This window comes from Bombina bombina, unplaced genomic scaffold (assembly GCF_027579735.1).
Source record: "Bombina bombina isolate aBomBom1 unplaced genomic scaffold, aBomBom1.pri scaffold_948, whole genome shotgun sequence".
In the NCBI taxonomy this organism is placed as follows: Eukaryota; Metazoa; Chordata; class Amphibia; order Anura; family Bombinatoridae; genus Bombina; species Bombina bombina.
Genome location: NW_026512741.1, coordinates 71472 through 83971, shown reverse-complemented (window position 1 = coordinate 83971; position 12500 = coordinate 71472). Strand labels below are relative to the sequence as shown.

Below are 12500 nucleotides of genomic sequence, written 5' to 3'. Positions count from 1 at the left end.
AACAAGCCAAGAAACCCACTGCTGCTACCAAGACAGCATGAAGGGGCAGCCCCCGATCCAGGACCGGATTTAGTAGGGGGCAGACTTTCTCTCTTCGCTCAGGCTTGGGCAAGAGATGTTCAGGATCCCTGGGCATTGGAAATTGAGTCCCAGGGGTATCGGCTGGAATTCAAGGATTTTCTCCCAAGAGGGAGATTTCATCTTTCACGTTTGTCTGTAGACCAGACAAAAAGAGAGGCGTTCTAACACTGTGTAAAAGACCTCTTTACCATGGGAGTATTTTGCCCAGTTCCAAAACTGGGACAGGGGTTTTACTCAAATCTGTTCGTGGTTCCCAAAAAAGAGGGAACTTTCAGACCGATTTTAGATCTCAAATGTCTAAACAAATTTCAAGATGGAGACTATACGAACGATTTTTCCAATGATCCAGGAGGGTCAATATATGACCACCGTGGACCTGAAGGATGCGTATCTTCACATTCCTATCCACAAAGATCATCATCAGTTTCTAGGGTTCGCCTTTCTGGACGATCATTATCAGTTTGTGGCCCTTCCTTTCCGGTTGGCCACAGCTCCCAGAATCTTCACAAAGGTGCTAGGTTCCCTTCTGGCGGTTCTCAGGCCGCGGGGCATATCTGTAGCGCCCTATCTGGACGATATTCTGATCTCGGCGTCAACTTATCATCTGACAAGATCTCACACGGACATCGTGTTGGCGTTTCTAAGAACCCACAGTTGGAGAGTGAATGTAGAAAAGAGTTTGCTAGTTCCACTAACAAGAGTTCCATTCTTGGGAACTCTGATAGACTCGGTAGACATGAAAATATTTCTGACGGAGGTCAGAAAGTCAAAGATTCTAAATACTTGCCGAGCAGTTCAGTCCATTCCTCGGCCATCAGTGGCTCAGTGTATGGAGTTCCGTTTGCTCTCTTTCATCTCAGACCACTGCAGCTGTGCATGCTCAGACAGTGGAATGGGGATTATGCGAATTTATCTCCACAGATAAGTCTGGATCAGGAGATCAGAGACTCTCTTCTTTGGTGGTTGTCACAGGATCATCTGTCCCAGGGAATGTGCTTCCTCAGGCCAGCATGGGTAATCGTGACAATGTACGCCAGCCTCTTGGGCTGGTGTGCAGTCTGGAATTCTCTGAAGGCTCAGGGTATTTGGACTCATTAGGAGTGTCTACTACCAATCAATATTCTGGAACTGAGAGCAATATTCAACGCGCTTCAGGCATGGCCTCAGTTGGCTTTGGCCAAGTTCATAAGATTCCAGTCGGACAATATCACGACTGTAGCATATATCACTCATCAGGGGGGAACAAAGAGTTCTCTAGCCATGATAGAGGTTTCAAAGATAATCCGAGGGGCGGAGGCTCACTCTTGCCATCTATCAGCAATCTATATCCCAGGTGTAGAGAACTGGGAAGCGGATTTTCTAAGTCGTCAGACTTTTCATCTGGGGGAGTGGGAACTCCATCTGGAGGTGTTTGCATCATTGATTCGTCAATGGGGCATTCCGGAATAGGATCTATTGGCATCTCGACAGAATGCCAAACTTCCACGTTACGGGTCCAGGTCAAGGGATCCTCAAGCTGTACTGATAGATGCTCTAGCAGTACCTTGGTCATTCAACCTGGCTTACGTGTTTCCACCATTTCCTCTCCTGCCTTGTGTGATTGCAAGAATCAAACAGGAGAGAGCTTCGGTAGTCCTAATAGCGCCTGCATGGCCACGCAGGACTTGGTATGCGGATCTAGTGGACATGTCCTCTCTGCCACCGTGGAAACTTCCGTTGAGAAAGGACCTTCTCATTCAAGGTCCGTTCCAACATCCAAATCTAAATTCTCTGCAGCTGACTGCCTGGAGATTGAACGCTTGATCTTATCTAAGCGGGAATTCTCTGAGTCGGTCATTGATACTTTGATTCAGGCTCGCAAGCCTGTCACTAGAAAGATTTACCATAAGATATGGCGTAAATATCTTTATTGGTGCGAATCCAAGGGCTACTCATGGAGTAGGGTTAGGATTCCTAGAATTTTGTCTTTTCTCCAAGAAGGATTGGAGAAGGGATTATCAGCTAGTTCCTTGAAAGGACACATTTCTGCTTTGTCAATTCTACTACACAAGTGTCTGGCGGATGTCCCAGACGTTCAGTCTTTTTGTCAGGCTTTAATCAGAATCAAGCCTGTATTTAAACCTATTGCTACGCCATGGAGTTTGAATTTAGTTCTCAATGTTCTTCAAGGGGTTCTGTTTGAACCCATGCATTCCATAGATATTAAGCTTTTATCTTGGAAAGTTTTGTTTTTAGTTGCTAACCATTATCCATTCTGATAAGGTGGTTTTGCGTACTAAACCTGGATTCCTTCCTAAGGTTGTTTCAAATAAGAATATTAATCAGGAAATTGTTGTTACTTCCTTGTGTCCTAATCCTTCTTCTAAGGAGTGTCTATTACATAACTTGGACGTGGTTCGGGCCTTGGAGTTTTACTTACAAGCGACCAAGGATTTCCGTCAAACATCTTCTTTATTTGTGTTTTTTTCTGGAAAACGTAGGGGTCAAAAAGCAACAGCTACCTCTTTCTTTTTGGCTGAAAAGCATCATCCGCCTGGCATACGAGACTGCTGGACAGCAGCCTCCTGAAAAGGTTACGGCTCATTCTACTAGAGCTGTGGCTTCCACATGGGCTTTTAAAAACGATGCTTCTGTTGAACAGATTTGTAAGGCTGTGACTTTCTCCTCCCTTTATACTTTTTCCAAATTTGATACTTTTGCTTCTTCTGAGGCTATTTTTGGGAGAAAAGTTCTTCAAGCAGTGGTGCCTTCCGTTTAGGTATCTGTCTTGTCCCTTCCGTTCATCCGTGTCCTGTTGCTTTGGTATTGTATCCCACAAGTAAGGATGAATCCAAGGACTCGTCGTATCTAGTAGAAGAAAAGGAAATTTATGCTTACCTGATAAATTGATTTCTTCTACGATACGACGAGTCCACGGCCCTCCCTGTCATTTTAGACAGATTATATTTTTGTTTTTCAAAACTAAAGTCACCTCTGCACCTTTTAGCTTTTCTTTTCTCTTCCTATACCTTCAGTCGAGTGACTGGGGGTGGAGAGAAGGGAGGGGCTATATATACAGCTCTGCTGTGGTGCTCTTTGCCACTTCCTGTTAGCAGGAGGATAATATCCCACAAGTAAGAATGAATCCATGGACTCGTCGTATCGTAGAAGCAATCACTTTATTAGGTAAGCATAAATTTCCTTTTTAAGGGGCCACATAAACTATCTATATCATCGGGTTTCTTGTTTTGATCTTTAAATTTACAAGTAAGCTAGATCTCAAATATAATTGTCACCACTTCATATATTTGAAAATCACAGGTTCCAAAAGAAAATCAGTGTAAGTCTATATTGACATAAATTATACATATAGCCCTGCTTAGTTTGCTAAGTTGTAACCATTTGAAAGATCGGCAAATGGGATTTAGGTTTGTAGTCTAATGCTTATGTTAGAAAAGTCTCTCAATACCCCTATAGTCTGCTGTTGGCAACGTTCAATTCAAAGAATATTTGCTGCTATTACTATTCTAGCTGTGGAGAAACCTGTTTAAAATGTAATGGTTTAATAATTGTTGTTGAGGGAGAATGATGTGGACGGTTGATGCTTTAAATGATAATATACACATTAAGTTTGTGTTTTTTGTTTTCTTTTTTTAGGTGCTTAAGCAGTTACCACCTAAACAAGACCACATCAAATTTTGCCCAATGTCCAAGAAGCAGGAACAGCTTTATAATGAAATGTTGAATAAAATTAAGAGATCAATGGATGGAACAGGTAAACTGGCATAATGCTGTAAAGTGTAAATAATAGCTAAAGAATTCAAGATTTACCATCTGTACCAATTTGCTTTATTCTAGACAAAAACACAGAATTATGCAATGTAATGATGCACCTAAGGAAAATGGCAAACCACCCATTGTTGCATAGGCAGTATTACACTGCAGACAAGTTGAGGACTATGGCCAAACTAATGATTACGGTAACTAGACTTTTTTTTCCAAAATAACTTTTATTGAAAACAGACAAAAATATAAAATGTATAAGGAATGCACATTCTAGATATATAGTCTCAGAAAGGTCCCTAAGACAATACATTATAGAGAAAATTAACTGCCAAAGGACATATGAACATTATAAGATGAAGGGGAAGTGTAACCCACGTTACCACTGGGGGTACGACGACAAATTACGCAAATGTCACAAATCCTCTACATATAAATGAACTTCACCAGAAATTGCTCATCTGCATGCTAGTTCTAAAACTCTAACAAGAACCCCAAATTATGAAATGGGAATCTTGTGCTGCATAAACCGCTTTTCTTCATAGGATAACTAGCAGTTTTCTTCCTAATGGGAAAGAGTCCACAGCTGCATTCATTACTTGTGGTAAATAAGAACCCTGGCCACCAGGAGGAGGCAAAGACACACCAGCCAAAGGCTTACTCCTCCCACTTCCCCTATCCCCCAGTCATTCTTTGCCTTTCCTCCCAGGAGGTTGGCAGAGAAGTGTCGGAGGTTTAACTTTTAACAAAAGCAGTAATTTTATTTTTTCTCTCTCAGTGTCTCTCTTATGAAGGGTATTACTCTTTGCAATGGGATGGGAGTTTTAAGTAGTCCTGTAGGGCCTGGGCTAATGTTAGAGTCCGGAGATGCAGTGGGAGTTCTCTCTGCGACACCATCCCGACTCGTATTAACAGCTCCTCTAGCACTTGGTGTTGCCGAACCTTCTCTTCTCTACCTGCTGTCTTCTCTCAAATCCATGGTGGAGGCAACGCTACTATCCGTCACATTTCAAGGGCCGTGTTCCTGTTCCACGGTGTAGATTCCGGTAAGATTGTTTCATTTTATCAATAAATATGTTATGTTATGTGACAGATAGGTATGGGTCTCAGTGAGGCTCCTTTGTACGGATCTTGGAATCATGGGATAGTTCCTTCCTTAGGGGGGTTTTATGAACAGGGAGGGGTTCTTTAATAATGCTTCTTATGTGATCACTCTGCTTGTGTAGTGGGAGAATTGCTTGATGGATTTGGTGGGGCCTAATTGCTGTCTTTTTCCGGCGCACTTTTTTTGGGACTGTACGGTTCACCTTTTGACCGGGCGTTGTTACACTGGGTTTTACGCTTCCGCATTCCTGACAGTGTGGCGACGAAGACAGTCTGTTTCGTTTGGATCTGGTCATAGGAGATGGTGAGTGCCCCAGCCATTGGGGCGTCCCCAGGATAGTTCCAACAAATTACGGACCAAACAGACTAATTTTCGTTCCTTTCGGAACTTCAAGAGTGGCGCAGCTTCAACTTCCTCTACTACAAAACAAGAAGGAAATTATGCCCAGTGCAAGCCAGTCTGGAGACCTAACCAGGCTTGGAGCAAGGGAAAGCAGGCCAAAAAACCTGCTGCTGCCTCTAAGACAGCATGAAGGAGTAGCCCCCGATCCGGGACCGGATCTAGTTGGGGACAGACTTTCTCTCTTCGCCCAGGCTTGGGCAAGAGAAGTTCAGGATCCATGAGCTCTGGAGATTGTTTCCCAGGGATATCTTCTGGATTTCAAAGCCTCATCTCCAAAAGGGAGATTTCATCTCTCACAATTATCTGCAAACCAGATAAAGAGAGAGGCATTCTTACGTTGTGTTCAAGACCTTCTGGTCATGGGAGTGATCCACCCAGTTCCAAGGGAGGAACAGGGGCAAGGATTCTATTCAAATCTGTTTATAGTTCCCAAAAAAGAGGGAACTTTCAGAACAATCTTGGATCTCAAGATCCTAAACAAATTTCTCAGGGTCCCATCCTTCAAGATGGAGACTATTCAAACCATCCTACCTTTGATCCAGGAGGGTCAATATATGACTACCGTGGACTTAAACGATGCTTATCTCCACATTCCGATACACAGAGATCATCATCGGTTTCTCAGGTTTGCCTTCCTAGACAGGCATTAACAGTTTGTGGCTCTTCCCTTCGGGTTAGCCACGGCACCAAGAATCTTTTCGAAGGTTCTAGGGTCCCTACTGGCGGTTCTAAGGCCACGGGGCATAGGGGTGGCCCCTTACCTAGTCGACATTCTGATACAGGCGTCGCCTTTTCAAATCGCCAAGTCCCATACGGACATTGTTCTGGCCTTTCTGAGGTCTCACGGGTGGAAGGTGAACGAAGAAAAGAGTTCTCTCTCCCCTCTCACAAGAGTTTCCTTCCTAGGAACTCTGATAGATTCAGTAGAAATTAAGATTTTTCTGACAGAGGTCAGGTTGTCAAAGCTTCTAACTTCCTGCCGTGCTCTTTATTCCACTTCTCAGCCATCAGTGGCTCAGTGTATGGAAGTAATCGGCTTATTGGTAGCCGCAATGGACATAGTTCCGTTTGCTTGCCTAAATCTCAGACCACTTAGTATGCAGATCTGGTGGACATGTCATCCTTTCCACCATGGACTCTGCCGCTGAGACAGGACCTTCTACTTCAAGGTCCTTTCAAATATCCAAATCTAATTTCTCTGCGTCTGACTGCTTGGAGATTGAACGCTTGATTCTATCAAAGCTTGGTTTTTCCGAGTCGGTCATTGATACCTTAATTCAGTCTCGAAAGCCTGTCACCAGGAAAATCTATCATAAGATATGGTGTAAATATCTTCATTGGTGTGAATCCAAGGGTTACTCATGGAGTAAAGTCAGGATTCCTAGAATGTTATCTTTTCTCCAGGAGGGATTGGAGAAAGGATTGTCTGCTAGCTCCTTAAAGGGACAGATTAATGCTCTGTCTATTCTTTTGCACAAACGTCTGGCTGAGGTTCCAGACGTTCAGGCGTTTTATCAGGCTTTAGTTAGAATTAAGCCTGTGTTTAAACCTGTTGCTCCGCCATGGAGTTTAAATTTAGTTCTTAAGGTTCTTCAAGGGGTTCCGTTTGAATCTCTGCATTCCATAGATATTAAACTTTTATCTTGAAAAGTTCTGTTTCTAGTAGCTATCTCCTCGGCTCGAAGAGTTTCGGAGTTATCTGCTTTACAGTGTGATTCCCCTTATCTGATTTTCCATGCAGATAAGGTAGTTTTGCGTACCAAACCTGGGTTTCTTCCTAAGGTAGTATCTAATAAGAACATCAATCAGGAGATTGTTGTTCCTTCATTATGTCCTAATCCTTCCTCAAAGAAGGAACGTCTTTTACACAATCTTGATGTGGTTCGTGCTTTAAAGTTTTATTTACAAGCTATGAAGGATTTTCGTCAAACATCTGCTTTGTTTGTTGTCTACTCTGGACAGAGGAGAGGCCAAAAGGCTTCGGCAACTTCTCTATCTTTTTGTCTAAGAAGTATAATACGCTTAGCTTATGAGACTGCTGGCTAGCAGCCTCCTGAAAGAATTACAGCTCATTCCACTAGAGCGGTAGCTTCCACATGAGCTTTTAAAAATGAGGCCTCTGTTGAACAGATTTGTCAGGCGGCGACTTGGTCTGCGCTTCATACTTTTTCTAAATTCTACAAATTCGATACTTTTGCTTCTTCGGAGGCTATTTTTGGGAGAAAGGTCTTACAGGCAGTGGTGCCTTCCGTTTAAGGGCCTGCCTTGTCCCTCCCTTCATCCGTGTCCTAAAGCTTTGGTATTGGTATCCCACAAGTAATGGATGAACCCGTGGACTGGATACACCTTTACAAGAGAAAACAAAATTTATGCTTACCTGATAAATTTATTTCTCTTGTGGTGTATCCAGTCCACGGCCCGCCCTGTCATTTTTAGGCAGGTGTTTTTATTTTAAACTACAGTCACCACTGCACCCTATAGTTTCTCCTTTTTTCTTGCTTGTCTTTGGTCGAATGACTGGGGGTGGCAGTTAGGGGAGGCGCTATATAGACAGCTCTGCTGTGGGTGTCCTCTTGCAGCTTCCTGTTGGGAAGGAGAATATCCCACAAGTAATGGATGAACCCGTGGACTGGATACACCACAAGAGAAATAAATTTATCAGGTAAGCATAAATTTTGTTTTTCCAGTGCCAAAGCGAGCTTCGGAGATCATTTCCAAGGAATGGGAGAGACCAGGTATTCCCTTCTCTCCATCTCCTATTTTTAAAAAGACATTTCCTATAGCTGACGCTGTCAGGGAAGCTTGGCAAACGGTTCCTAAGATGGAAGGGGCTATTTCCACCTTAGCCAAGAGAACTACTATTCCCATTGAGGATAGTTGTGCTTTTAAAGATCCCATGGACAAGAAGTTGGAGGGTCTACTTAAAAAGATTTATGTTCACCAGGGTCTGCTATTGCAGCCGGCTGTGTGCATTGCTACGGTCACTAGTGCAGCAGCTTATTGGTCTGATGCTCTGTCCGAGTCTCTCAAAACTGAGACTTCCTTAGAGGAGATCCAAGATAGGATTAAAGCTCTGAAGTTGGGTAATGCTTTTATTACGGACGCTTCTCTGCAAATTACTAAATTGGCAGCTAAGAGTTCGGGGTTCTCTATCCTAGCCGGCAGAGCCTTAGGGTTAAAACCTTGGTCTGCCGATGTGTCATCTAAGTCTAAGTTTCTAGCAATTCCTTACAAGGGGAAGACCTTGTTTGTACCTGGCCTGACAGAAATTATCTCTGGGAGGTAAGGGTTATCTCCTTCCTCAGGATAAGCGAAACAGAAAGGACGTCAGAGTAATTTTTGTTGCTTTCGAAATTTCAAGGGAAATTTTCTCTTCCTCCTCTAAACCAGAAAAATCTAAGCCTACTTGGAGACTCAACCAGTCTTGGAACAACAATCCAATAAGCCTGCTATTGAATCCAAAACAGCATGAAGGGCATGCCCCCGATCCAGGACCGGATCTGGTAGGGGGCAGACTTTCCTTCTTCGTTCAGGCTTGGGTTTGGGATGTTCAAGATCCCTGTGCAATAAAAATAGTGTCTCAGGGATACAAACTGGAGTTCAAAAATGTTCCTCCCTGAGGAAGATTTCTTCTTTCAAGATTATCTGCAAACCAGATAAAGAGGCGTTGTTACATTGTGTAAGAGACCTCTTCTCCCTGGGAGTGATTATTCCCGTTCCAGTACAGGAACAGGGGCAGGTTTTTATTCAAATCTGTTTGTAGTTCCCAAGAAGGAGGGAACCTTCAGACCTATCTTAGACCTCAAGAGTCTTAACAAGTTTCTCAGAGTTCCATCATTCAAGATTGAAACTATTTGTACCATTCTTCCATTGATCCAGGAAGGTCAATTTATGACGACAGTGGATTTAAAGGATGCATATCTACATGTTCCTATCCACAGAGATCATCACAAGTTCCTGAAGTTTGCCTTTCTGGACAAACACTTTCAGTTTGTGGCTCTTACTTTCGGTCTGGCCACGGCCCCCAGAATTTTCACAAAAGTTCTGGGGTCTCTACTGGCGGTTCTAAAGCCACGGGGCATTGCGGTGGCGCCTTATCTGGACGTTATTCTAATCCAGGCGCCATCTTGTCAACAGCCAAGATCTCATACCGACGTTGTACTATCCTTCCTGAGAACTCACGGTTGGAAGGTAAATCTGGAAAAGAGTTCCTTAATCCCGAAGACAAGGGTGACTTTCTTGGGAACTCTAATCGATTCTATATCTATGAGGATTTTTCTGACAGAGGTCAGGAAATCAAAGATTCTAGATACCTGTCGAGCCCTTCAGTCCACTCCTCGGCCGTCAGTGGCTCAGTGCATAGAAGTAATCAGACTGATGGTGGCGGCAATGGACATCATCCCGTTTGCTTGGTTCCACCTCAGGCTTCTGCAGTTAAACATGCTTAGACGGTGGAATAGAGATTATGCAGACTTGTCTCCTCGACTAACCCTGGAACAGGAGACGAGGGACTCTTTTCAATGGTTGTTGTCTCTGGATCATCTATCCCAGGGAACCTGCTTTCGCTGACCTTCCTGGGTGATTGTGACAAAAGACGCCAGCCTTCTAGGATGGGGAGCAGTCTGGGACTCCCTAAAGGCTCAGGGAGTATGGACTCAGGCAGAGTCTGTTCTTCCTATAAACATCCTGGAACTAAGAGTGATCTTTAATGCTCTTCTGGCCTGACCTCAGTTGGCTTCGACCCAGTTTATCAGATTCCAGTCGAACAACGTAACATCAGTGGCTTACATCAATCATCAGGGAGGAACGAGGAGTTCCTTAGCGATGAGAGGTAGCCAAGATAATCCATGGGCGGAGGCCCATTCTTGCCATCTGTCAGCGATCCACATCCCGGGGGTGGACCACATCCCAGGGGTGGACAACTGGGAGGCGGACTTTCTGAGCAGGCAGATTTTTCTTCCGGGAAAGTGGGAACTCCATCTGGAAGTGTTCTCCAACCTGATTCTCAAATGGAGTCAGCCGGAGTTAGATCTTATGGCATCTCGTCAGAATGCTAAGCTCCCGAGATGCGGATCGAGGTCCAGGGATCCCCAGGCGGAACTGATAGATGCTCTGGCGGTTCCTTGGTCCTTCAGCCTTTCATACCTTTTTCCCCCGTTTGCGCTTCTTCCTCGGGTGATTGCTCGAATCAAGCAGGAGAGGGCATCGGTGATCCTCATTGCAGTGCTTGGCCTCGCAGGATTTGGTATGCAGATCTGGTGGACATGTCATCCCTGCCACCTTGGAGACTTCCGTTGAGGAAGGACCTTTTCATTCACGGGCCCTTCCTTCACCCAAATCTAGTTTCTCTGAAGCTTACTGCTTGGAGATTGAACGCTTAATCTTATCCAAGCGGGGTTTTTCTGATTCGGGCATAGAGACCATGATTCAGGCTTGTAAGCCTGTTACTAGAAAGATTTACCATAAGATATGGTGTAAATATCTCTATTGGTGTGAATCCAAGGGCTACTCATGGAGTAGAGTTAGGATTTCCAGAATTTTGTCTTTTCTCCAAGAAGGTTTGGAGAAGGGTTTATCGACAAGTTCCCTAAAGGGTCAAATCTCTGCCTTATCTGTTTTGTTAAACTAACATCTGGCAGAGGTCCCAGATGAACAATCATTTTGTCAGGCCTTGGTTAGGATCCGGCCTGTGTTCAAACCAGTTACTCCTCCATGGAGTCTGAATTTAGTTCTCAAAGTTCTTCAAGGGGCTCCATTTGAGCCTATGCATTCCTTAGATATTAAGTTATTTTGGAAAGTTTTATTTCTTGTTGCTATTTCTTCAGCTCGTAGAGTGTCTGAGCTCTCGGCGTTGCAATACACTTTGCCTTAACTTATTTTCCATTCAGATAAGGTAGTTTAACGTACTAAACTAGGTTTTCTTCCTAAGGTGGTTTCAGACAGGAACATTAATCAGGAGATTGTTGTTCCTTCCTTGTGTCCTAATCCTTTTGGACGTGGTCCGTGCTTGAAAATTTTAATTACAAGCGACTAAGGACTTTCGTCAGTCCTCTTCTTTGTTTGTAATTTTCTCTGAAAAATGTAGGGGTCATAAAGCTACGCCTACCTCTTTCTTTTTGGCTGCGGAGTATCATCCGTTTTGCATATGAGACTGCCGGACAGCAGCCTCCTGAGAGGGTTACGGCTCATTCCACTAGGGCTGTTGCTTCCTCATGGGCATTCAAAAATGAAGCTTCTGTGGAACTGATTTGCAAGGCTGCAACTTGGTCCTCTCTTCACACTTTTTCAAAATTCTATGAATTTGATACTTTTGCCTCGGCTGAGGCTGCTTTTGGGATAAAGGTTCTTCAAGCAGTAGTGCCTTCCGTTTAGGTTCTCTGTCTTGTCCCTCTCTTATCTGTGTACTCTAGCTTGGGTATTGTATCCCATAAGTAATGAAGATGATCCGTGGACTCATCGTGTCTTTAAAAAGAAAAGAAAATTTATGCTTACCTGATAAATTTGTTTCTTTTTAGACACAATGAGTCCACGGCCCGCCCTCTTCTTTTAGACAGGTTGTTGATTATTGTTAACTTCAGACACCTCTGCACCTTGGCTTTTCCTTTCTCTTCCTAACTAAGGTTGAATGACTGGAGTGGGAGGGAAGGGAGGAGCTATTTAACAGCTCTGCTGTGGTGCTCTTTGCCTCGTCCTGCTGACCAGGAGGTGAATATCCCATAAGCAATGAAGATAATCCGTGGACTCATCGTTTCTAAAAAGAAGCTAATTTATCAGGGAAGCATAAATTTTCTTTTTTTTTCTTGGTATCTGGTGAGGTTCTCTTAAATCTTGCGAGCTAGATTGATCTGTCTTTTGGAAGACAGAGTTCTGGTTGGTTATCCATCTACCTTCTTCCTTTTGGGAGTTGTTGGTCGGGGCCCCTTTATGGGGGCGTATGTCTGGGATCTGCCTTTGGGCGATGATTAGAGTCCTGTTGGCTCGGTTGCGTGTGGTTTTTAGCCAGGCTTGGGACTGTCGTTTGTGTCCTTGGGGCCATTTTTCTTTATGGGATGTGGTTCAGTTCTGGTGCCCTCTGATTGGGCCGCCTCTTACCCTCCCGTTCTTGGCATTCAGTGTCCTCTTTGGCTTGGGTATAATTTTCCCACAAGTA

The 12500-nt window shown here is 44.0% G+C and overlaps 1 protein-coding gene across 1 annotated transcript in view; it reads left to right on the top strand.

Moving 5' to 3' along the window:
- LOC128644518 (SWI/SNF-related matrix-associated actin-dependent regulator of chromatin subfamily A containing DEAD/H box 1) overlaps positions 1 to 12500 on the top strand; it is a gene marked incomplete at its 5' end in the record, with an annotated part of 92014 nt that overhangs the window by 36439 nt on the left and 43075 nt on the right. The window contains 2 exon segments of the mRNA XM_053697102.1: positions 3718 to 3835; positions 3919 to 4040. Of these exon segments, the coding sequence (XP_053553077.1) occupies positions 3718 to 3835; positions 3919 to 4040 (240 nt within the window).